The 26,128-nt window shown below is 33.6% G+C and overlaps 5 protein-coding genes across 5 annotated transcripts; all 5 read left to right on the forward strand.

The window, feature by feature from the left end:
• Positions 1–4,130: 4,130 nt before the first annotated feature.
• Positions 4,131–6,318, forward strand: LOC123676806 (endocuticle structural glycoprotein SgAbd-2-like). Its single transcript, XM_045613032.1, has 3 exons — positions 4,131–4,193; positions 5,254–5,561; positions 5,834–6,318. The coding sequence occupies exons 1-3, from the start codon at positions 4,185–4,187 to the stop codon at positions 6,222–6,224; spliced, it is 708 nt and encodes a 235-aa protein (XP_045468988.1). The 5' UTR covers positions 4,131–4,184; the 3' UTR covers positions 6,225–6,318.
• Positions 6,319–9,719: 3,401 nt separating this feature from the next.
• Positions 9,720–11,081, forward strand: LOC123676807 (endocuticle structural glycoprotein SgAbd-2-like). The gene is made up of 3 exons (XM_045613033.1): positions 9,720–9,873; positions 10,103–10,410; positions 10,619–11,081. The coding sequence occupies exons 1-3, from the start codon at positions 9,865–9,867 to the stop codon at positions 10,995–10,997; spliced, it is 696 nt and encodes a 231-aa protein (XP_045468989.1). The 5' UTR covers positions 9,720–9,864; the 3' UTR covers positions 10,998–11,081.
• Positions 11,082–13,234: 2,153 nt separating this feature from the next.
• Positions 13,235–14,808, forward strand: LOC123676808 (endocuticle structural glycoprotein SgAbd-2-like). Its single transcript, XM_045613034.1, has 3 exons — positions 13,235–13,372; positions 13,919–14,226; positions 14,409–14,808. Exons 1-3 carry the CDS (start codon positions 13,310–13,312, stop codon positions 14,791–14,793), a joined length of 756 nt encoding a protein of 251 aa, XP_045468990.1. The 5' UTR covers positions 13,235–13,309; the 3' UTR covers positions 14,794–14,808.
• A 2,544-nt stretch (positions 14,809–17,352) lies between these two features.
• LOC123676809 (endocuticle structural glycoprotein SgAbd-2-like) lies at positions 17,353–18,918 on the forward strand. The gene is made up of 3 exons (XM_045613035.1): positions 17,353–17,422; positions 17,888–18,195; positions 18,440–18,918. Exons 1-3 carry the CDS (start codon positions 17,360–17,362, stop codon positions 18,831–18,833), a joined length of 765 nt encoding a protein of 254 aa, XP_045468991.1. The 5' UTR covers positions 17,353–17,359; the 3' UTR covers positions 18,834–18,918.
• A 2,774-nt stretch (positions 18,919–21,692) lies between these two features.
• On the forward strand, positions 21,693–23,475 carry LOC123676811 (endocuticle structural glycoprotein SgAbd-2-like). The gene is made up of 3 exons (XM_045613036.1): positions 21,693–21,786; positions 22,533–22,837; positions 22,991–23,475. The coding sequence occupies exons 1-3, from the start codon at positions 21,778–21,780 to the stop codon at positions 23,382–23,384; spliced, it is 708 nt and encodes a 235-aa protein (XP_045468992.1). The 5' UTR covers positions 21,693–21,777; the 3' UTR covers positions 23,385–23,475.
• Positions 23,476–26,128: the final 2,653 nt, after the last annotated feature.

Raw genomic sequence — 26,128 nt, forward strand, 5'->3', positions numbered from 1 at the left:
CGAGTGATTTATTCTCAGTTTGGTTTGGCAATTCATCATGAATAGACTTACGCCTGAACAGCGCTTGCAAATAGTGCAATTCTATTTCGAAAATAATGGTTCTGTTCCACATACGTATCGCACACTACGTCCATTTTATTTTGTTTAGCGATGAAGCGCACTTCTGGTTGAATGGCTACGTCAACAAACAAAACTGCCGCATTTGGAGTGAAGCTTATCCTCAAGTGTATGTCGAAACACCGTTACATCCAGAAAAACTGTCTGTTTGGTGCGCTTTGTGGGCTGGTGGAATCATTGGTCCGTACTTCTTCAAAAACGATGATGGCCAGAACGTTACAGTCAATGGTGATCCGTATAGAGCCATGATTACTAACTTTTTCATTCCTGAATTGAACAACCATGATGTCCAGGAGCTGTGGTTCCAACAAGACGGTGCAAGATGTCACACAGCTCGGCCACCATCGATTCATTGAAAGACACGTTTGGTGACCGCCTAATTTCACGTTTTGGACCTGTGAATTGGCCTCCAAGATCTTGTGATTTAACACCGCTAGACTACTTTCTGTGGGGCTATGTAAAGTCATTGGTCCATGCAGATAAGTCATCACAAACCCTCGACAATTTGGAAGACAATATTCGCCGTGTTAGCCGATATACGGCCACAAATGTTGGAAAAAGTCATCGAAAATTGGACGTCCAGATTGGACTACATCCGAGCCAGCCGTGGCGGTCATAGGCCAGAAATCTTATTTAAAATGTAATGCCACAAGATTATCTTGCGTATAAATAAAATTCATGTCAATCGAATAATCCATCGTTGTTTTATTGCAATTTAAAGTTCCATAGCTCTAAAAAAACACCCTTTATATTCCACATTAAATTATGACAATTGAAATCACTACAATAAATTGAAAGATAAGAAAGAATCATATAGAAATTTAAAGGTCAAAGAGTATAAAAACATATTAATGACATATGTAATGATTATTACAAAAATTGAAAGTAATGAAAAAATACTCCCCGGACGAATTCAACACCACTAACTAACGATTCTTCAAAATAAGCCAGACCATAAATAGAACTCAAGAGGCAATCTATCAATACATAACCTGCTAAAAATTCTCTTTCACGGAGTTGTTTTTCAGTTGCCATGTGTTTCTTGAAAAAGTTACATACCGCCGTAAAAAAAAAACGTGACAAAATACAAAGTAAATATGACAACTTCTTGACATTAGTCACACCCACCGAAAATTAGGAAGAAATGTCCATTCCAAAGGGTTTTTCAATGAAAACGATACAAAAGGTTGTAACGGCAATACTGTGTATTTTACGCGAAAAAATATCAAGAAGAAGTTTTATTTTTATAATCTATTAAACCCCAAACGTGGGCTGAAAATTACCGAAGAAGTTCGCAGTTTTTTTCACCTTTAAGTCGAAATTATAAACCATTAAAAGAGTCATAAAACCAAAAAAGGATATCAACACCAATTTCAACTCGTTTTCACGACTTTTTCTGTCCATTTTGATCTCTTATGTTTAACTGCTCATTCCTACAGCTGAACGAAATGGAGTTTATTGAATAACTCCTTGAACAAACGAGGGGTAATTAATAAAGAATGCTTTCAATTTCTTCTTCAAACGCTCGAAATTAAAGAAGACCACGAAGGTTAAAAGAAGGTATACTTGACGATCGTTCTTCGACTAACTCAGCAGCTCTGAATACCTAGGGGTAAATTGAATTATTAGTAGCGAATTAGTTCGAATATCGAAGAATCTTCCTTCTCGGTTGTTCCATTACCCGACCGAATTAGTAGAAGCGATGAATCAAGGTCGAATTAATCGAAATATTTTTAATGAGAGTTTAAAATTGTAAATTTGGCTGATATGAACTAAATGTTCATTATTTCATAGATTGTATCTCGGTTTATCTGATATTGGAATTACATAATGTTTTGCGCTTTACAGAACAACATGAACTATTTTGAAATTATTTGGGCGAGACTACGGAATCAACTACGTGCTGAAAGTAACACATGAAATTTTCCAGTTTGCACAGTTTTGTCGATAAGATAGAAAGATAGGGCTTGAGTCACGAACTGATCATTTATTCTAAATCGTTTGATTTTGTGGATTTGGAGTATACATGTGAAACTTCGATTTCTGAGTCAGTGAACTGTATGGCTATACAGGGTGTCTGTAAATAAATGTAAAGGACTGACGGATATAAATCCTTGATGAAAATTAGAAGGGGTAGTTCATAATTTTTTTTAGAAATCCGCCCTTCTTTCAAGATTCAGCCTTTAAAAGTTGTTGGCAAATTGACGGTTTTCAATTTTTTTATGGGTTCTAAAAAACCCTGAGTCATAAAAAAACTCTACATAATATGGAGCACTAACTAGATGTAACTCACACAATTTTTTCGATACCATAACTTTATTATTATTGGTTGAAAATAACAACAAAACCTTCGTATATGTATTTCATTTTAAGGAACATTTTTATTCGATGAAATGGAATGGAAACTGGTTAGCACCGCTTGTGAGTTTTGATTTATTCTGAGAAAAGTATCGACTGTATCGAAATTTTGCCAGAGATTGTTTTCCCCAGGATAGAATGGGGAAATTATTGGAGGAAAATCATAAGAGGTGCTGGTCCCATCAAATACTGAGCATGACTTTGAAACAGTGAATATTCGGTTTTACCGTCGACGTGAAGCATGGCCGGGATATCCCCATGATTTACTGCGCTTGGGAACCCATTTTTCGTCTCCAGTCACAATGTGTTGCAGAAATCCCTTCCATCTTTGCCTTGCAAGCAGCTGTTCACAAGCAAACAAAAGCCGTTCAATATCTCTCGGCTTCAACTCATACGGCACCCAATTTCCTTGTTTCTGAATCATTCCCATGACTTTCAGGCGTTTTTAAATGGCTTGTTGCTTCACTCCCAATGATTCTGCCAATTTTTGTTGCGTTTGACACGACTATTGCTCAAGTTATGCCTTCCATTTGCATTTTCGAAAAACTTCTCTCTTCCACCACCATGTTGGTCTTCGATGTCAAAATAAACGTCCTTGAAGCGTTGAACCCACTCTTCGTACGTTCTTTCGGTAATACCATAGGTATTTGAGAGCATTCGATGAGCCTCAGCCGCGGATTTCTTCATATTAAAGCAGGAAATTAAAACCTCACGCAAATGCTGAGAATTTGGCTCGTGAGCTGACATGTTTGATCAAGAATAACTTTATGATGCAGTCACAAATCGGCTAATGTTTCGATGGCGTTATGTTTACAAACACCTAAGCTTATTGTATGACATCTACTATCTATTTATTACGACTCCCACTTACCGCTACTACTATCTAGAGCTATCTATTGCAAAACGGTGGAAGCAAAGTTGTACACCTAATAAAAAAATCTACAATTGTCATTTCTAGGAAATACGGTGGTTGTTTTATAGGATGTGATGAGTTTCTGGCCAGAAATTCTTATCGTACGCAATTATTGTACAAAATCAATGATTTCATCAAAATTGGACATCTACGGAGTATTTTTTATTTTGAATGCTTTGGGATATGAAATTCAATTCGAATGCAAAATTAGTCAATATTTTCATTCATTATGGATATCGCAAAGTTCACCAATCAGGAAAGATGATATGGAGCACTATTATTAATGAATAAAAAGGAGGCCAATACAAAAACTTCGCGTGTGTAGGTATTGAGCAGAATAGTTATGTTAACTAAGAGCGAAAAAAATGATAGAGTATATTGCTTTATCAATTTCTTTTAATTTCTGGAAATAATGTTTGTATCTATGAAAATGAAGAAATTATTTTTTTTATGGTAAAATTCATGTCTGAATTCAATTCAGTCGATTCTTTCGTATTTTAACGTCACCGAAATATCGACATGAAGAGTCGAGAGTTCATACTCGGTCCGAATAATCCACACATGCAAATAAGGAGTACACATCGAAAATAACCTTTCCAATCAATAATACACCAACTGTTTCACTTATTCCATACGGATTTGCCTTGACTACCTTGGGCAATTTCTTATGAAATGCTCTTCAAAAATTTAAATGGATCATCTCTTAAATTCCCATACATCTATCTTAGGTATAAAAGCGAAAGTATCTTCTGCATCTTCATCATTCAGTTCAATCCTTCTATTGATCATCCTCAACATGAAATATGTGAGTACCCGCCTCCTTTATCGAGTTCAAAGAACAAACGACTATTTCGGCAACTTTATCCTAATATTTTTATGAAGAATATTTGAAAATTTTACTGAATATTTCGCGCTCTTTTTTGAATGAACGAATCTTTAGTCAAGTACGAATTAACGATTATCAAAGCTTGACCCTTGCTTTGATTGACCCGTCAAGTTTAGTACTTTCAGATGTTTCACTTGTAGAATTTTAGTACACTAAAAATCCCGTGGGCAGCTTTATTTTTCACTGAGAAAAGTTTAAAACCATCTGATTCTACTTCATCGTCTTAGCGAATTATTTTTTTCGAATTATTCGACTTTTGCAACCTCATCATTTAACTATTTGAAAAAATAACTTGTTCTTCGCACCAGTTTTTTCCATTCGCCGTTTTTCTGTTTTTTTCAATTCTAATTGAAGAGTCAAGTTCACTTCGACAAAAAAGTTTTCGTATAATTTTATTAGCGGATATTTAAATAAAGCGTTTTATAATTGGAAAATATTAATGGATACCATTTTCAGTGGTAAAACTTCTAGCTCTTACCTAAATAAACAATTATATAGAAAAATTAATATGATGATGATTAAATTAAGTTATTCTTCTTCTTGTTGAATGAGCAAGGTATTTTTATTTGATCTTATGAAAAAATCTCGTCGAATATCATTCGAAAGAAATATTTTTGCAAAATTTTTTCGTAGTTTTATTCAAGTTTTGATTTTCGGAAAATCATGTTTTCTATCAAGAATCATCAACGAAAAACAATTTTGTTCCCTTAATGCAACTCTAACAAAGTTTTGAATTGATGATTCTGTACCCTTGTCCGAGATTGGAACTAGTTTACGTTTTCCCAAACAACTAGGATGCTACGTAAATTGAATTCTACGCAATTCTGGAGACCAACTATAATGAACCCCAGGAATGATTGCCTGGCGTAGATAGAACTGATTAATTAAATTCACGTATGTGAGAAATGTTAACCACGAAAATTAATGTGAACTAGAATCAAGCACGCCTGACGACTTAATATCATACTATATTTTACAGATTATCTCCGCTTTATGCTGCATCGCAGTAGCCGTGGCCGATAGGCTAGACAATGTCTATCTCCCCCCCACCAATTCCAGGACTGCCGGAGGAACCGGAAATATTCTAAAGACTCCCTTTAATCAAGGTTCGTTGTTGCCCGGACGCCAGTTCTTTTCCGGAAACTCGGAAGCTCCCCAGACCGGAAATACTTACGGAGCACCACAACCATCTTCGATTAAAAGTTTCTCAGCCGGTCCAACTCAACCTCCTGCAGCCATTTTGAGATTCAACAATGATAATAATGGGGAAGGAGCATACCAATTCGAGTAAGTAGAATATAAACAACAGAAAAAACTGATAATAAAAATGCACTAAAAATTATAAAAACAGAATTTTCAAATTGCCGCTACAAATGTTTTCAATACACTAATTAAAAGAACTTAAAATCAATTCTAACAAATCTTCACTGGATAACTTGTGACAACGTCCAATGCGAATGAAAGTTTTAGAGCTTTCCCAAGAACTTATAAGAAATTTGAAAATAATTTCAAGGAAAACGCTGATTTCAAATTTTCAAATCTTTTTCTCCTTCATCTAGCTTCGAAACCGAGAACAAAATCTACCAACAAGAATCTGGACAACTGAAGAACGCAGGAACAGACCAAGAGAGCAATGCTGTTCAAGGATCCTACTCTTACGTTGGCCAGGATGGTCAAACCTACACCGTCAACTACGTAGCTGATGAGGAAGGTTTCAGAGCAACCGGTGATCATCTTCCTGTTGCTCCTGAAATTCCTGCTGAGATACAGAAGGCTCTTGAACAGAACGCTGCTGATGAAGCTAGAGGTATCGTTGATGATGGTCAATACAGGCCAGATCCTTCTGAGGGAATCAACAGGCAGTATTCTTCATCGAATGTCCAAGGAGGTTACCAGCAGCAAGGAGGTTACCAGCAACAACAACAACAGCAAGCTGGTTACAAATACTGATTTGCCTGATGAATTTTGATGATTGTACATTTGTTCTTGTAAATAGTTATGTATGCCGAATGTTGTCAATAAATTAGAGTTATTTATAAAAATATATCTCTCTTATTATTTCTCAACCCATTTGAACATCGTTGTAGGATTTTGGATTCTTCTGAAAGTAATCATATGTTCTACAAAAATATTTGAGTTCATATTCAAAAGAGAAAAATTATTTGTTTTACCTAATTTCAATTCAAGAATAATTTTTCGTGTTTTTGTAACTAAATGTCGATTAAAAATTGGGAAACGTATTGAAATTCTGATTGGAGTACAATTTGAATATCAAAAAACATTGGTTTCGTTATAACATTTTTTCTACCAACAAAAATAATCGATTTACAGGGTTGTTTCTACTCAATATGGTGTATAATGTCTAGCTGTATACATAAAGATCAAGATGTGTTTTGACTTCAACTTTTGCTCGATATTGGATATAACATAATGATGTTGTCTGGGAACTCAAGAGGAAAATTAGGATCTGATCGGGAAATGAGGAATACACTAGGGACTATACCAAAATTGGATCGAATTGGACGCAATATTTTACACCAATACACAAGAACACATTGTAGCTTAGCTAACACACCATGATATCATATCATACATCTGAGCCTGTGTTATTTTATTTAGGTAGGTAGCATAACCAAAGGATAACAATCGGACAACTATATTGTAAGAGTTCATTGAACAAGAACAAAGATGTATCTTCGTCAGCATATTTTTCTGCATAAAATTGTGATAATTAACATTGATTATAGCAACGAAATTCGTTTCAGGGGAAGTAGATACAGCATCGTAATTTTGATTATATCAGGTTCAAATTTAGGGAAAACTGTCCCCAGAAACCACTCGAATTTGGAGGTAATGGAATCAATTCCTTCCGAGGTTTCCTCAAACCGCAGGTCGCAATTTTTGAGTAATCATCAATTTTGCTAAATATAATGCTGCCATTAGTTATGTGAGAAACCCAATACATCAATGAAATAGAGAAATGAACGATAACGTAAACAAGTCATACCAGTGGCAGAGAAGAATGATGAATGTCAGATGCATTTAATTGGTCCACATTCTCGAATTCAGTAGCGGAAGACTGAACAAGCCTGCAGAATTTATAGTGAATAATGGAATATTGAATCTCAAGTTTGCATGCGTTCTGCTGTATTTCAAACTACTTCTTTCATTATTGGACTTGTTCATTGAGGGGGAAGATTGTGAAATGAATAATGGAACATAGACTTGCTTTATAATGTTTGTACAACAAACATTTGTTGGCACAAACCTATTTTGATATAAGTTTTCCCCAAATTGGGCAAACTGCTGAAGTCGAGATATTCTTGCTTATATGTTTGAATAAGAATTTATGAGTATCCAATATGAAATTTGAATTGATTCTAGAATGGTAACTCAGCTTAGCATAAAATGCAAGTATTGTTTGGTATGTAGTAAAAGGAAAATTTTTTATTTGCCCGAAAGCCAATATATGCATCACTTCTGAATAAGAACATAAGTTTTGTTAACACTATTTCAAAATGTCATTGGCTCATATCTAATTACTCGATTGTTTTGGGCTTTATTTTTTTAATTGTACCTGTTCATCTAATACTTAGTTGTTTTTGTTTGAGTCTGTTGAAGATCAGCGCTTAGAATGTATCGAAATATTTCTTATGAAAGTACATGGATTCAATTCAGCTCATAGTATTTGAATATATTCACTCAAATCAAATCATAAACCTATCATTAATTTTATGGAACAACTAATTAAGCGAAAATCAAAATTATCTCCAATATCATTTGGCAATAACACTTGTAATTTTTTTTCAGAATGTTTTTTAAATGTTTCCATAAATATTTTATGGAATTTCATTAGGAGAATTCATTAATCTGAGCGAAAATTTAACTAAACACATGAATTATGCATTGCACAGTTATTAGATGAAATGATCCATCAGCATACACATACGCCTCAGAGAATATACGATTCTCCATCGAAGCAGGTTACCAGGAGCAACAACAATAATAATAGCCAGCTGGTTATACATAGATACTGATATGCCTGATGAATTTTGAGGATTCTACATTTGTTCATGTGAATATTTATGTATGCTGAATGTTGTCAATGAATTGAAGGTTTTTAAAAAATAGAACTCTCTTCAACCCATTTGAATGCAATGATACAAGATTCAACAATGCATTGAAATGGTTAAAATTCATTACAAAACTGGTAAAAGTTTTGCACACAGTTCGCAAAACTATAGAACGTTTGGGTCGTCGTGAAGCACCTTCTCTATTAGTAATAGAGAAACTGATGGAAAAATTTGAGCTGTTGGGACAAGTTAATGATGTGAATAATCGGAACCGTGTGCGTCACCCGAGCACAACCGAGAATATTGCTGTTTCAGCTCGTTATGTTGACGAAAACCCAGGTTTCTGGATTCCTCGTCGATCTTGGGAATTTTTTTATAGCCGGAATTGGAAGATATTGATGTAGATGACGTTTATTTTCAACAAGACGGGGCCAGTGGCACACATGCAACGAAAGAATCGAAATAGTTTCCTGAAGTGATCACAATTGGCTACCGAGATCTAGTAATCTTTAGACTTTTTCATTGGTCATGGAAAATTTCATGAAAAAGATATGGTTCTGGAAACGTAGCCATGGCGGCCATTAGGTTGATATCATTTTCCATAGTTAATGGCATACATGCCTATTTGCAGTTAAAAAAACATCCATTGATTTTCCTGGAAATATACTTCTTTTTATTTCAAAATAAAACTTTTTATTAAAAAACCCTATATCAAATATCGCAAAGAATCGGAAAAATATAACAACCAGAAGAAAAAAATTACATGAGAGATATAGAAAAAAAAATGTGAAATTTGTTAACATCAACTGAAAAAATTAATTGATGGAATGATGTCCAACAGAAAATATAATATTTGAGTAGTGTTTTGACATTTGCACAATGTTCTATATCTCAATATGCTATGAGATTAGAACTAGGAACTTGGGGAGGAAAATTAGTATATTCAAATCAGGAAATGAGGAATACACTAGGGATACTAGCAGAATAAGATCGAATTGTCAAATTCAAAATTATCAAGGCTTCGATATTTTTGGCAATAACTCAGATTATTTTCAAAAAATATTCTTCTAATTATTTGATGGAATTTCAATACGCAAATTCATTAAGCTATGCAAAAATCCAACTAAACCCATGAATTATGCATTATGATGCTATTAGTTGGAATGAACCATCAGCCATACATATACGCCTCCAAGAAAATGAGAAACCCTATAATTAACTGAAACCTTGACAAATATCTGTATCACTCATCACAAATTTGTTCCATCGCCGCATTTCTATATGCAAATACCCTACATGTGCAGTCAAAGATAACCTTTAGTAATTAATATTATTAACTGTCTCACTTACTCTACGATTCACCTTGACTACCTTGAACAATTTCTTGTGAAATGCACTTCAAAAATTGAAATGGATCATCTCTCAAATTCCCATCAGTAACTATCGAGTATAAAAGCGAGAGGATCATCTGCTTCTTCATCATTCACTTCGATTCAATTCGAACATTTCAATCCACAATGAAATACGTGAGTATCAAGAAAATTGACGAATCATTTCGTTACAAACCTTCTAATTTCGATTCTTCGAATTAATCTCTAAGTTGATCTAATAGTCTGAAATCAACGTCCCATATGGTATGGTATTTAACTCACATTCAGCCATTTAGATGTGCTGGATGAAGAATTCGAATTTGTAACTTACCAGCATTGTGTAAAAAATCTGAAAAATGTGTGAACTCTTTTACTTCGTTTTCAGATCATTTCTGCTCTTTGCTGCGTTGCAGTAGTTGTGGCTGATAAGCTCAACAATGTCTATCTTCCTCCCTCAAGTTCCATTTCTGCAGGAGGAAATGGAAACATCCTAAAGACTCCCTTCACCCAGACCTTTGTTCAACCTGGACGTAAGGTTTTCTCTGGAACCTACCAAACAGCCCAACAAGGAAATGTTTACGCTAACCAACAGCAATCCTCTTTCAACAACTACGCTTCAGCTTCTGCTCAACCACAAATCGCTATCTTGAAATTCAACAACGAGAACAATGGTGATGGAACTTACAGATTCGAGTAAGAAAGAAGTATTTCTTTGAGTTATATTGCTTTTGAGGGTGTTACAAAAAATTAGTTGAGAAAATGGACCCTATTCAGAATTGTTTTTTTTCAATCAATTCAAAACATCCATTTCGTTCCCGATATTATTCTATACTTTTGATATTCATACTATTTGAATATTCTACTTATTCAGGATATCGCCTAATATTTTTAAATTCCTCAGATACGAGACAGAAAACAGAATTTCCCAGCAGGAATCAGGACAACTTAAGAACGCCGGAACTGACCAGGAAAGCAGCGTTGTTCAAGGATCCTACTCCTATGTTGGTCAGGATGGTCAAACCTACACCATCGACTACGTAGCTGATGAACAAGGTTTCAGAGCTAGTGGTGCTCATCTACCTGTTGCTCCAGAAATCCCTGAAGAGATCAGAAAATCCCTTGAACAAAACGCTGCTGATGAAGCTAGAGGAATTGTTGATGATGGTCAATACAGACCGGACGTATCTGAAAAAATCAACAGTGCTCAAGTTAACAGGCAATACTTGGCTCCAAATGTACAAGGAAGTTACCAAAAACAGCAGGGTGGATATAGATATTGATTTAACTTATAAGTAAATTTGATACCTGTACTTCTGTGAATAATGTATGTCGAATGTTGTGAATAAATGGTAATTTATTTATAATTTTTGTTCAACTATTTGGTCTACCTAAGGTCCTAAGTAATCAAGTTAGGTAAAATAATGCTGGTCGCTGTTTTTTACTTAAAAGAAATTATATTAAGAGTCATGATTCGTAGAAAACCTCAAAAAAATTATCCTACCAGTCGTTGTGGTACGCTGTATCGTTCTATTAATAATGAAATGATATATTATGCATATCAATATATTTCAAATGCATATACCAATAATTTTGATTGATTTTACCATCGCCAAGCTCTTTTATATTAGGTTATCACATTTCGAATTTCTATTCATTATAATATAAACAGAATTTTCGTATTTGCGATTGCAGAAGTTATGTGTTGATCACAATAGCTAATTAATTAATTTTAACTCTATAATATCGAAATCATTGACACAGCATAAATAAAAGCTGTTTATTTCAGTCAATGATGTCCAATAATGAAAAAATGAACAAGCTACGTGTTTTGAATTCGAGAAAATGATTCATGAAATTAGATTTCCTGAAATTCAGGCTTTCAAATTCATGAAATTCACGAATCAAGAGTAAAAAAAATCGATAGGATATAGAACTAGGTCCGGCGCTAGTAATTTTGGCGTTTGAAGCAAAGAATTTTTTGGCGCGCCTTCTGACAAAGTATCAATAACCACATGACCTCCTTTCAAAAAAAAACAGCACCTGCTCCGATGATAACACAGAATTTTCTTCTTCCGATGAAGAATCTTGCAAAAAATTGATTTCTAGTGAATGAAGAATATTGAAATGTTTCAATATATAATATAACACAATGTGTTTCCAAGGTTTTCGAATAAAATAAAACAGCAAAACAGAACATAATATATACATAACTGAAAAAAAAATATATAGTTTACCGTAAAAATAAAAAATCTAACTTCCACATGACACTGCATACGATCGAAGAACCTATCACCTATCACACAACAAGATACAATGGGCGGTAGGGCATGCAAATTTTCAGTATTGCTTCGAAAACATGTTATTACAAACATGTGTATCTACTGCTGAAAATATTTGGCAATTAACAGTTTAACAACTAGTTTCGAATGCAAAATCGTAGGAATTTTACATATGTTGAATGTGTAAACATCAGTTTCCAAATAATTCAAAAGGGATGGTACCTAGTGTTGTTTTTCGTCTTCGTTCAAAACATAATGATTTTATCCCTCTTTCAATGAGGGTAATAGGGAATTCCATTTATACTGGTTGGGTTGTCATGTGTTATTTATTATACAGGCGACTTATTATTAGTGAAGGTGGATTGGAAATTTTTTTGCATGGAATGTTGACAAATGCAGTAGAGCAGAACAACTTCATGTTGTTTTTAAGATTCAAGGCGGCCAGCCAGTTTGGCCGAATTACCAGCCCTCAAATAGAGGCGTCTATAACGGTCACTGTTTCGCCCCTAACGCCGCCGCCGGTAGAACCAATTTCTGTACAGAATTTGGAAAATCAATTCCAAATTGACGATCTATGATCAAATTTGAAACACAGTAAATTGCGATGATATTGAATGCAATATTTGCCACTGTACAGCCTTAAAAAGCATAGTTTTTGAGTTAGGAATTCTTGACATTTGTTTTCGTATCAGAAAACGGGTTCAATCAAGTTATTTTTCTTTAAAAGGATTAAATTTTTTTTATTTTGGAAAAAGGAATACTAAATTATAGTATGAATTCAGTGTTTTTGTTTGATATTATATTTAAATTCTTTTCGCATAAACTCTAAATACTTTAAGAGGAAAGATTATTTTTTTATCTACAAAGATTCATCATTGTAAATTATGAATCAGAATAACGTTAAATTTTTCAACAATTATGGATTAACTCAAATAAGTAATTTTCAATGATTGGAATTTGGTATCTAGTTCATCAATATCTAATTACTCTTCAGTGCCAATATAGTCTGCATTCCTCATAGTTGGAAGTTGATCAAAGTGCGTCCATTTCAGCTCGAGGGTACATAAATTTTAATGATCGCTTTTTATGGAATTATTAATTCAATGACAGTAGCAGCAGAAATCACCCTTAGGGTGAATAGCTTACATAAAGTGAAGATAACCTCTAGCAATTAATACCATTATCTGATCACTTACACTGCGATTCACCTTGACAACCTTGAACAATATCTTGAGGATGGCGTTCGAAAATTTAAATAGATCATCTCTCAAATTCTCATCTCTATTTAAGAAGTATAAAAGCGAAAGAATCATATGCTTCTTCATCATTCAGTTCAATTCAATTTGAAGATCTCATCTTGCTCAACTATGAAATACGTGAGTACCAAGATTTATGTGAATAAAAAAAAAGTGTGGTATCCAATAATTCATAATGAGCGATTACATTTAGCAGTAGTCATTACATTAGGATAAGTTGTGGGAACTTCTTCTATTACAGAATTGGTACAAAATTAGATTTGTTTCAGGTTTCAAAATAATAAACTGACTAATCTTGTTTTGATTTATGACTTGAGAAAATTAACTTTTGGAATCACTAGACACTCATATTTTTCACTCTATTCGCTGCAATTTGTATCATTCCCTTTATTCAGTTTAGTAAAATATGATTATCGAATAGGTAAAAGAAGTTTTAACTCCAGGGAATCACATACTCAAATTTGATTGGGATCTAAATTCTATAATGCATTTTTGGTAATTATCTGATTCATATCTTGTGAGTCTGCAAAATGAGTCTCTGATATAACATGTAATATTTTTATTGTATAATCTATTTTAATTTGAGTAGGCTACCTTAAATGTTATGGAAACTGTTATGTAAATTGCCTATTCACACTAGAAATATAACCCTTTTTTTTGTTTCAGATCATTTCAGCTCTTTGCTGCGTTGCAGTAGTTGTGGCAGATAAGCTCAACAATATCTATCTTCCCCCCTCAAGTTCCATTTCTGCAGGAGGAAATGGAAATATCTTGAAGACTCCCTTCACCCAGACCTTTGTTCAACCTGGACGTAAGGTTTTCTCTGGAACCTACCAAACAGCCCAACAAGGAAATGTTTACGCTAACCAACAGCAATCTTCTTTCAACAACTACGCTTCTGCTTCTGCTCAACCACAAATCGCTATCTTGAAATTCAACAACGAGAACAATGGCGATGGAACTTACAGATTCGAGTAAGAAAGAAGTATTTTTTTGAGTTCTAATTATTTGGTGGGTGCTACAAAAATGGATTCTTTTCACAATTGGCATTTTTCAATAAATTCAAAATATCCATTTCGTTCCCGATATTAATGCTATTCTATACTTTGCATACTATTTCAATATTGATTACGCCTAATATTTTTAAATTCCTCAGATACGAGACAGAAAACAGAATTTCCCAGCAGGAATCAGGACAACTTAAGAACGCCGGAACTGACCAGGAAAGCAACGTTGTTCAAGGATCCTACTCCTATGTTGGTCAGGATGGTCAAACCTACACCGTCGAATACGTAGCTGATGATCAAGGTTTCAGAGCTAGTGGTGCTCATCTTCCTGTTGCTCCAGAAATCCCAGAAGAGATCAGGAAATCCCTTGAACAGAACGCTGCTGATGAAGCTAGAGGTATTGTTGATGATGGCCAATACAGACCAGACGTATCTGAAAGAATCAACGGTGCTCAAGTTAACAATCAATTCTTGGCTTCAAATGTACAAGGAAGTTACCAAAAACAACAGCAACAGGGAGGATATAGATATTGATTCTTCTTATAAGTGAATTCGTTTCATTGTGAATATTGTATGTCGATTGTTGTAAATAAATAGTTATTTATTTATAATTTATGTTTAACTGTTTGAACAACCTAAGTAAATGAACTGCATTTTGGTGATTCAAAGAATTTATTCTTATGAGAAATGAGGCTAGTACAAACTATTTCTTCTACTACAAAAAATTTATATTTATGGACGAGATTCGCAAATCACACCAAAAAATCCTCTTTTCAAAAATTGGTTTATTCAATCGCTGTGGTATGTTGGAGCATCCTTTTAATTGGGTATATCAATATATTTCAAATCAATTTACAAATCCTTTCGGTTCATTTCACTATCAAATGAAGATACACTTCAAGAACAGAAAATATTTTTTAGAATTTTTCAAATGATTCTATTATTTTTGGAAAAAAAATTCAACTAAAAAATTACTTATTGTCTTTTTGAGTTCTTATTGAAGAATTCGTTCTTTCGTTTCGTCACAACTCACAATGTCTGTATAATTTTTTAAAATTTTGATCAATAAATGGTCTCAAACGATATGGCCTGACACACTGATTTCAAATCCTTCCTCAAATTCAATTCTGCCTGTCCGTCCGTGAACACGATAATTCTCCATACTATTGTTTTTAATAAGTGATTAAATTTTCGCGGTTGGCCTTTCGATTTATTTCATAACGAAACTGAGTTCCTTAGAAACACCCCGAGTCCATCACTGGGATATAGTTCTGATTACTCTTTTCAGGATTCACTATGAAGGATCTACAAATAAATACTATGTATCAGGAGTCTCGAATTCGTTTTCAAATTGATAAATATTGCTCTTTAAATGTGACCACAGCAAAAAACCTAACGGTGTTAGATCCGGGAACCTTGGTAGCCATAGAATATTTTAATTATCTGTTCACACATTATCATAGATAGATACTTAGATACCGGGTTGATTTGCCGTGTGAAACTGAAACTTTCGAAAATTTTTATAGATTGATGAGAAATTTATATATCACGTTATATATTTTTGAAAGGTAATAAAAAAAGCATATTTCATAGAAATTTTTATGGTTAACATTTAAAAATACAATTATTATACTTCAAAACTAATGGCAATAAAAAACAAATGATTACACCAATGAATTCTCTAGAAATGTCTTCTAGAATGTTTTTGTAATGAAGAGCCCAAAATTAAGCCATTATTCTTTTTAGCTCAAAGGGATTTTGAGTTCATCTCACTACGCAACGAATTTGGGACACCCAATACTAATACTTTTTAGTGGTGGATATACATACATACTTCGAAATTTCAGCATCAGCATTTCTAAGCCGGGAATATATTAGAAACAAAGCTGTCAATTTTAGAGAACGATGTCAAATCATGAATAACTCAAGGAATTGAGTTGTTAAATCAGATGTAATAATTTCGAGGACTTCAAATTCATGAATCTAGTTTTTGAGGTCGAAGAATCAATATAAAATTAACCTGCACCAGCTTCTGAGCCAAGATTTTTTTGTGATTTGTTGTCGAATTTAAAAATATTTACCTCAGGTTTGAAGGCATAGCGTGATATTCATTTAATTATTTTTCCCAAGACAGGTTGAAATATTCTGTCATCGAAAAAAAAGTTATAAACTATATTGAAGAATATAAAATGCTTCTTTATTCAATATTTCATAAATTTAGATTTTTTCACATGAAATATAAATGGTCTGAAGATTCATTTCCTTGTGAGGTCATATTGTACTTGATTTTCACAGGATTTTAGGAAAGTGGGTTATACAAAGCTTATAACAACTAATGCCAACGTTTCGCGGATATATTTCCACTTCTTCAGGGCTACAAGAGAGAAATTTACGGAGATTAAATAATGTACAATCATTTCTTCAGTTAACATTAAATTATCAATTTCTTAAACTGCTTCGAAACAAATTCTAAACACACATATACAATTAAAGATGATAAAAATATATTGATCTAAATACATATTAAAATTCATAGATTCGATTTTTTTTTTATTTATCTTATTATGGAATTGACTAAAACACTACCAATTAACTCGTAAAACCTTACCAAAGTTGAAACTTATGTTTTCCACATAAAAGATCTTCACATGAGCACGTTTATTTTATAAATAACGAATCAGAAGAATAATAATATTATATTTTTCAACTATGGAGTGCAACTAAAAAAAGTCATACTCCATCAACGCAATTTTGTTCCTAGTTTAACAATAAATACATTTAAGTGCCAATTTAATCTGCATTCCAGATAGTTTGATGTTGATCAAAGCGCGCTCCAAGCTCGAGGGTATCTACATTTTATTGAACGCTTTTTTACGGAATGATTAATTCAATGACAGCAGTAGCAGCAATCACCCTTTGGGTGAATAGTTTATATGAAGTGAAGATAACCTTTAGCAATTAGTACCATTATCTGATCACTTACACTGCGATTCACCTTGATAACCTTGAACAATGTCTTGAGGATGGCGTTCGAAAATTTAAATGGATCATCTTTCAAATTCTCATCCTTATTTGAAAGGTATAAAAGCGAAAGAACCATATGCTTCTTCATCATTCAGTTCGATTCAATTTGAAGATCTCATCTCACTCAACTATGAAATATGTGAGTACCGATTCTTGGCATTGTTCAAGTTTTCGTGTAAATTTAATTTGGGTCTTTTTCATTCGGAAAAGTGAATTCATTGAAAAAACTTTCCTCTTACTGAATTATCAGAAAATTGGATTCGATCCTAGGTTTATTCCATAATTAGATCACTTTTTCTCATTCTGATTTACGAATTGAGATAAGTAATGAACCTTTGGAATAAGTATACTGAGGAATGCACTTTCTGGATCATTTATAATTTTTCAGATAGTTTGAGATATGTTATGGAATTCACATCCCAAATTCAACAGTTAAATATACTTGGGTAATTGATATCTAATGATCTGTAAAATATGTTTGATAGGTATATATTTCTCTGATACCAAGGAAAGAGTTAATTTTTGGCTTTTTATTTCAACTATTGTCATTAATCTAAAATATCGTGTTTGAATAATCCAGAGGTGAAACTATTTTTTCTTGCAGATAATCTCAGCTCTTTGCTGCGTTGCAGTAGTTGTGGCAGATAAGCTCAACAATGTCTATCTTCCCCCCTCAAGTTCCATTTCTGCAGGAGGAAATGGAAATATCCTGAGGACTCCATTTACCCAGACTTTCATTCAACCAGGACGTAAAATTTTCTCTGGAACCTACCAAACCGCTCAACAAGCCAATGTTTACACTAACCAACAGCAATCTTCTTTCAACAACTACGCTAGAGCTTCTGGTCAACCACAAATCGCTATCTTGAGATTCAACAACGAAAACAATGGTGATGGAACTTATAGATTCGAGTAAGAAACATCTATTCATCAGATAAGAATAAATTTGAATATAATGAGATTTCGTTTTCAACAATAGTATAGTGGTAAACTAGCTACAATTTCAATTTATAATTAAGAATATGTTCTCTCTCTCTCTTAATCTAACCCTCGTAAGGGTGTAGTGACATCATGTCGCGACTCTTTGAACGAGCTGCCTCCAGGACTCCCTATCTTGGGCATGAAGAATATGTTCTAATATTTCATAATTTCACAGATACGAGACCGAAAACAAAATAGCTCAGCAGGAATCAGGACAACTTAAAAACGCTGGAACTGACCAGGAAAGCAGTGTGGTTCAAGGATCCTACTCCTATGTTGGTCAAGATGGTCAAACTTACACCATCAACTACATAGCTGATGAACTTGGTTTCAGAGCTACTGGTGCTCATCTTCCTGTTGCTCCAGAAATCCCTGAAGAGATCAAGAAATCCCTTGTACTAAATGCTGCTGAGGAGGCTAGAGGAATCGTCAATAATGGACAATACAGACCCAACCCATCTGAAAGAATTTATAATGCTCAATTCAACAATGCTCAAATCAATCGTCAATACTTGGCTCCCAAAGTACAAGGAAGCTACCAACAACATCAGGGTGGATATAGATACTGATTCATTTTATGAGTGGTTTTGTTGCATTTGCTCCTTTGAATACACATGTTTGTCAAATGTTGTTAATAAAAAGTAATTTATTCTAGAATATTTTTTATTTACGTGATAAAAAACAAGTCCTGAATTATTATGATCAACAGTTTACTTTGTGACCAAATTAGGTAGCAGGTAGCTACCTATTTATATACCTCTTATAAGCAAAAAAGGTATTTAATGAGCTGAAAATTATACTTTATTAAAATGACACGAAAACATATCGGGAAAGTGTAACACTTGGTTGTTCGAGGAATATCTGAAATAGATATAGAATAGATAAGGTATTAAATGATTGAGGTATGGAAAATTTTACGGAAATTTTTCGACAAAAAATTTTTCAGGTGAGATCGAAATTCGGTTAGTCAGGGATCGTCAATTCTTGCACCGCTCATCGATTTTGCGTAGACTTCACAGTTTTGAGGATATTCGAACTCGAAATTTTGGAAAAAATTTTATTTCTATCCAAAAATCGTTATATCTCCTAAATTATTCGGCACAGACCCCCCAAACATAACGTTTTTGGAACATCAGGTTCTGATCTGAAACATAGAGAGGTTTCAAGGGCGTAGCTTACGTCCAGGAGAAGTTGCATCCTCGGGGATTTCATCCATTATTTTTTTGAAAATTTCAGATTTTTGCCTATAATTTCTGAAATAATGTACTAATCGCCAAACTTCAAGCATTTTCGTCATCTACATAGTCGAATCAATCAATAAAATGGTACAATAGTCCCATGAAGGAACTTTAAATTTTTTACAATTTTCTAAGGGTTAGGTATGGAAAATTTCACGAAAATTTTTGGACAAAAAATTTCTCAGGTGAGATCGAAATTCGGCTAATCAGAGATCGTCAATTCTGGCGCCGTTTCCAAATTTTGCGTAGAACTCACAGTTTTGAGGAAATTTGAACTCGAAATTTGGGAAAAAATTGAATTTCCATCCAAAAATCGTTATATCTCCTGAATTATTCGTCACAGACCACTCAAATGAAAATTTTTTTGAACATCGAGGTCTGATCTATAGCATAGTGAGGTTTCAAGGGCATAGCTTACGTCCAGGGAATTTCATGTATTTTTTTTTGAAAATTTCAGATTTTTACTTATAATTTTTGAAATAATGTATGTACCTTATCTTCATCAGCATAAGTAAAATGGTCTTCGCTTGGGATTCTGTTTTGTCTTTTTTGCATTCTGTTAGTCGAACTCTTAATTTCAGTTCTTAATGTTGATTTGCTAATAAGTACAAATGTATCTTCTTGGCCATTTGTAGACATTGACTGTTTCCCAGAAATTCCAGATATTTGTCTCGGTTTTCAAATGCGGTACCATACTTGCCATTTATGAACGGCGCACTTTTATTCTAGAAAATAAAGCTTTAACCATTTCTTTACTCAAGTCGAGTTACTTTTCAAAATGCTGATCATGAAGTAGTGTAGTTTCAACAGTAATTAGTGTTGCATCTTCGTCCGTAACTGATGATTGGTTTATTGCTTTCTGGGACGTTTCAAATGACGTTTGAGCTTTTGTTGTCTAATATGCAATTCTAATATTGAATCCGGCAGATCTCGCATGGAAAATCCCGCAATTTTGATCCCACAGAATTCCATAGGGATTGGATTCCCTACTTCGAACCATACAAAAAATTCATAATATTTCACAAAACCCAATCTTGGCTATTATTATCAAATATTTCATTGAAGGAAATAGGTTATTCATAAGTTTTGTCCTAGCTTTTATGAATGAACTTGAAAACATTGTATAGGTATATGGTGAATTCAAAAGTATTCCATTATTTTGCTTTTATCGAAAATGATAAGTCACTGATTGTACAATTCGCATTGATTGTAACCAATTAAATATAATTGGTTCCTTTGTGAACTCAGTTCAACATTCCAACTTGAGTGCTCAGTTGACATTTTTTCAGATCAACATGAGTTTTTGAGTTAGATATCATTCCCCGAACAGATCACTTTATCATTCTGACACAATGTCTGAAATAATAGAATTTTGGGCCAGGAATGGTTTCAAACCATAAAGGTTCGACTGTAACCTTCGAACGGAAGAATCTAGAAACTTGAAATTCTGCGATTAAGTTCTTCAATGGACGAAATCCGTTTCAAAATTGATTCAAAATTAGATATTTATTCAATTTTGAAATCAATAAGGACACTTAGACGGGTTTGTCCTTTGATCTCGTCTTTCATCTCGATTGAATCCTTCATCTTCATTAAATAATCGAGATGAAAAATTGCTTTCGGATGTAGAATGACAATTTCGAGCCGAATTTCATGCTGATTGCTTAATCATCGTCATAGGAAATTCGAAAAGAATGTTTAAAAACCAAAATCTAATATGAATTTCAATGACAAAACATATCCGACCTAGTTGAAATTCAGCTTGATCCATTTTAAATGATCCTTGGGTAGAGCCTTGAGTTTTTAATTTTCATTCAAATTTCGGGACGAATAGACTTTCGTTAGATATTCACAAAATTGTTGTCATTGATATTTTTTCTTAACTTTTCGAGTTTATTTTGTGTTGAAATGAAAAATAATGAACCGTAGTGTATAACTTGATATGTTTTCACTGCAGACTCATAATTTTTGAGGAACGTCGTAGTCTAAAAGTTTTTTTCCTGAATAATCAATTCAATGACAGCACCACGTGAATTCGCCCTTTAGGCGAATAGCTGGTGTGAAGATACCAAGAGTAATTAATACCATTAACTGTTTCACTTATTCTGCGATCCACCTTGACAACCTTGAACAATGTCTTGAGGATCGCGCTCGAAATTTTAAATGGATCATCTCTTGAATTCTCATCCGTATTTAACAGGTATAAAAGCGAAAGAATCATTTGCTTCTTCATCATTCAGTCCAATTCAATTCGACGAACTCATCCTACTCCACGATGAAATACGTGAGTATAAATTTTTGGCAACGCGAGGAAGGAAAAATTCTTCTACATTTTTTATTCTCGAGTCGGCTCGAATTTGATGGAATTTGTTCGACATTTCCTGGAACTGTCATTTGAATACCATACGGGGTGCGAATTTGAATAATTTTCTATGTTCACGCTAAGTGATTATATTTATCACAGGAATCTACGTTTGGGCTTGGCAAGTTGGGAAATTCACTTCAACGTTACACTAACTCAACTCCAGTAAAATTGAATTTGTCTTCGGGTAGATATTGGAATGAAGCTTGTTTGTAGGAATGTATCTACTCAAATTTCCATTATTCACAATTTTCTTGAATGGAATCGAAAAATTAAAAATAATTTTCGACTAATTAAGTACACTTTGCATTGAATTTTGAAAGGTCTAGTAGAAAACTATTGTGGAATACTTCTTGTTTTTACTATTTAAATTTTCATAGTATTCTGGAAATTGATCAAATGAAAAGTTTTTAATTTTCATTTTAATTTGAAACTTGGCATCCACGCATAACATAACTAGAACCTTCAATAATTTTAGTTTATTTCAGAGTATACTCTTTGGAATATAATTCATATTTGGCTTCTCATCCGGAGTTATTAAATTATTTTCAATATTCTCGGGTTTTAGTTTTATGCGATTCCAGTTTGAAATATTGATGAAAAAATGTAGAATTTCATAATAAAGAACTCCTAAGAATCTCATATGACCTGATCAATTTTTCTTTCAGTTTATTTCAGCTCTTTGCTGCGTTGCAGTAGTTGTGGCAGATAAGCTCAACAATGTCTATCTTCCCCCCTCAAGTTCAATTTCAGCAGGAGGAAATGGAAATATCCTGAGAACGCCATTTACTCAGACTTTCATTCAACCTGGACGTAAAATTTTCTCTGGAACCTACCAAACAGCTCAACAAGGCAATGTTTACGCTAACCAACAATCTTCTTTCAACAACTACGCTAAAGTTTCAGCTCAACCACAAATTGCTATCTTGAGATTCAACAATGACAATAATGGTGAAGGAACTTACAGATTCGAGTAAGAAATATATTTTGATTAATTTATTTTTCTTTGTTGAGTGCAATGAGATTAAAAATTCCTATGAGAACACTGTAGCTTGCATTTTTGAAGGAATTAAAAATTTCATGAACCGTTCATTCAGAATGTTGAATCATAATTGAAATTTCACAGATACGAGACTGAAAACAAAATAGCCCAGCAGGAATCAGGACAACTTAAGAATGCTGGAACTGACCAGGAAAGCAACGTTGTTCAAGGATCCTACTCTTATATTGGCCAGGATGGTCAAACCTACACCGTCGACTACGTAGCTGATGATCAAGGTTTCAGAGCTAGTGGTGCTCATCTTCCAGTTGCTCCAGAAATCCCTGAAGAGATCAGGAAATCCCTCGAACAAAACGCTGCTGATGAAGCTAGAGGAATTGTTGATGATGGTCAATACAGACCTGACCCATCGGAAAGAATCAACAGTGCTCAATTCAACAATGCCCAAATCAACCGTCAATACTTGACTCCAAAATTGACAGGAATTTACCAAAAACAACAGAATGGTTATAGATATTGATGATTTATCTCAACATTGCTTTGTGTCATACCTAATACTGTGAATACTCTTATGTGCCGAATGTTGTTAATAAAACATTATTTATTTATAATTCTTCTTTTCATTCGGAATTTTATTCCACTATAGGGTTTTTTCAATAAGATTTCATTCTGATTAAAGCAGGGAAAAAGAATATTTGACATGCCCTCAGGAGAACCGCTAACTGTAGACACGTGTTTCGGGCTTTCGGCCCTCATCAGTACGGTAAAAAAATGTTAGATGAGCAATATTTGAAGAAAAACAACAAACAAACGCAGTCCATAACAGCTAGCGCTTCTCCTGAGGGTATGTCCAATATTCTTTTTCTTGATTTGTAATTTGACCCTCGATAACCTTTCTACATTTCATTCTGATTAGCTTGCTATTTTGGCAGCTGTCAATTTTGAAAATGTCATCTTTTGACTTTTGAGAATTGAAACTACACAGTTACTGAAAATGAAATGATACAAGCTTCAACAACGCATTTAATCGTTTGTGTCAACGTGATGCATCTTCTCAGCCAACCATAGAGAATCTAGCGAAAAAATGAAACCTTTAATTCTAAAATACTTTATTAGTATAGGTTGTATTCAAAAATTCAGATATCATCATTTTTAGTTGAATTGAGTGGAATACTGATAATTTTCCTCAACCATATAGGGAAAACCAATATTCTTTTTTTCTCGATCGATAGCTTCACCTACAATGAATAACCTAATGGGATGTAAATGTGCAAGCGAAAGTAAATATTTATTAATTAAGACATTTACTCTATCTTCTCTACCTGAACTTCTTTTCGGGTCAAGATTAGAGTAATAATATTAAGCACACACTTACCTATAATCAATTATGCAAACGATTCGCTTCTACAAGTGAACTCGGAGTGAATTACCTTTTAATTGGAAAATGGTAAAAAAGTACTTTTAGATCGTGGCTAACATCATGAGTAACACTGCAAGAACTAATTAATGCATAGGCTGATGAAGATGAAATTGTATGCTGAATAGTGCCAGTAAGATAAACCCTCTCTATATGGACAAAATGATTGAAAAAGATAGAATACGCAATAGCTTTAATAAATGGAAAGTTCTACATCAGAAACACATATCACATGAATTTATTCTTAGAAAAATAATCAACATTTTTAAAGAACTTTTTCGAAACCTTGACTGAAATGATATAATTTGAAGAACAAATAACTGTATCAAGCTATAGAAAATAAGCTATTCTACTTATTCTAGAATTATTTACATTAATCAATTAACGTCTGAGTTTTTATTCTACCAACAATAAGCATGTACTTGAACATTCGTAGGAAGCAATTTACAATGACAGATTATCGATATACTCTCATAATACAAAATAAGATAACAAGAAAATGAATCGATTTTTCAACTCGAAACAATGTGAGCAACTGAGTAACAATCTTAAAATATCCCAACTAGATAAGTTACGAAGAACACGAACAGAATAACAAATATGATTTTCTTTGTCAACGCAAGAATAGAATCAACGCAAGAATAGAATGAGAAGGGTCTGGGATATTTTCTCATTTTGAATTCCTTGTCTTTCAAGATCTTGTACATCATGAAAGGAGAAGGCAGTCAAACTGTAATTCCTGTGGATTCCACTTCTTCTTTTCTCTCCGAGGAGAAAAGGAATATTTGAGTATTCGTCTAGCCAAAATTCCAATTCATTTGCTGCATCTCTGCGGTAGAATCATTCTAGATGCCTTCAAGAAAATATATGTATAGGAAGTGTTTCGAGCAAATAGTATTCGAATTTCGATTGATTCTTCCGCATGAATGGAGATGGATGAACTTTTGATATTTGGTTAGATTTCTCGAACAAATTCCGAATTCATCCAATACTCGAATGAATAAATTCAGTATTAAACAGAATACAACTTTCTGGTGCTAAAGTTCAAACTGAACCAATGCATCATACTGATCAAACGTAAGTTGCTAATAGTTCTCTAAGTGTCAAACCACAATATGACATCTTGGAAACTACATTACATATAAGCCTGTTACATTAAGTCAGGGAATTTACATTTCAATCAAATATACATGATATACTCCTAAATATACGTCCGATAAGAATGATGCAATAGGTATACGAAATGACGTCCGAAGAAGTGGAAACCAGGAATTCGCTTAAAATAAGAAATAAAACCATGACAAATTGTAAGTTTCACTTTAGGAAGAGCATCTAGGGATTTGTATACAAATCGTAATAATTTCGAAAGAATTTCGAATCAAGGGGGCTCAAGTAATTCGAAAATCTTTCGATATCAATTTAAGGTACAGGTTTTCAACAAACTTCTATTTACAAGGTTCAGACAAACATCCATCAGTCTTGCTTTTAAGCGGGAATGGCATACATGAGTTGCTAGCGGATTTTTTTCAATTTTACAATACATACTCACATAAATAATTCGATGCAACATGCATCTGGATTTTTTGAGCTATGTACACCCAATATTCCAGATAAAAGTTGGAATATTCTTTTGTACATTAAAAATATGAAACAATGGATTTCTCCACTTGGTATTCGATTCGAAGTCATGAAAATCATTTGGTGAGGAAATGAATAATAAGAAATTGTGTTATGTTCAATATGTAAAACTAGGTAGATTTCAGATTCGTATCATTCGTACATAATTTCAATTCAGGTATAATTGATGAGTACAACTAATATTTTCTAAACAGTATAATGAATTAATA

This window comes from Harmonia axyridis, chromosome 3, assembly GCF_914767665.1.
Source record: "Harmonia axyridis chromosome 3, icHarAxyr1.1, whole genome shotgun sequence".
Taxonomy (NCBI): domain Eukaryota; kingdom Metazoa; phylum Arthropoda; class Insecta; order Coleoptera; family Coccinellidae; genus Harmonia; species Harmonia axyridis.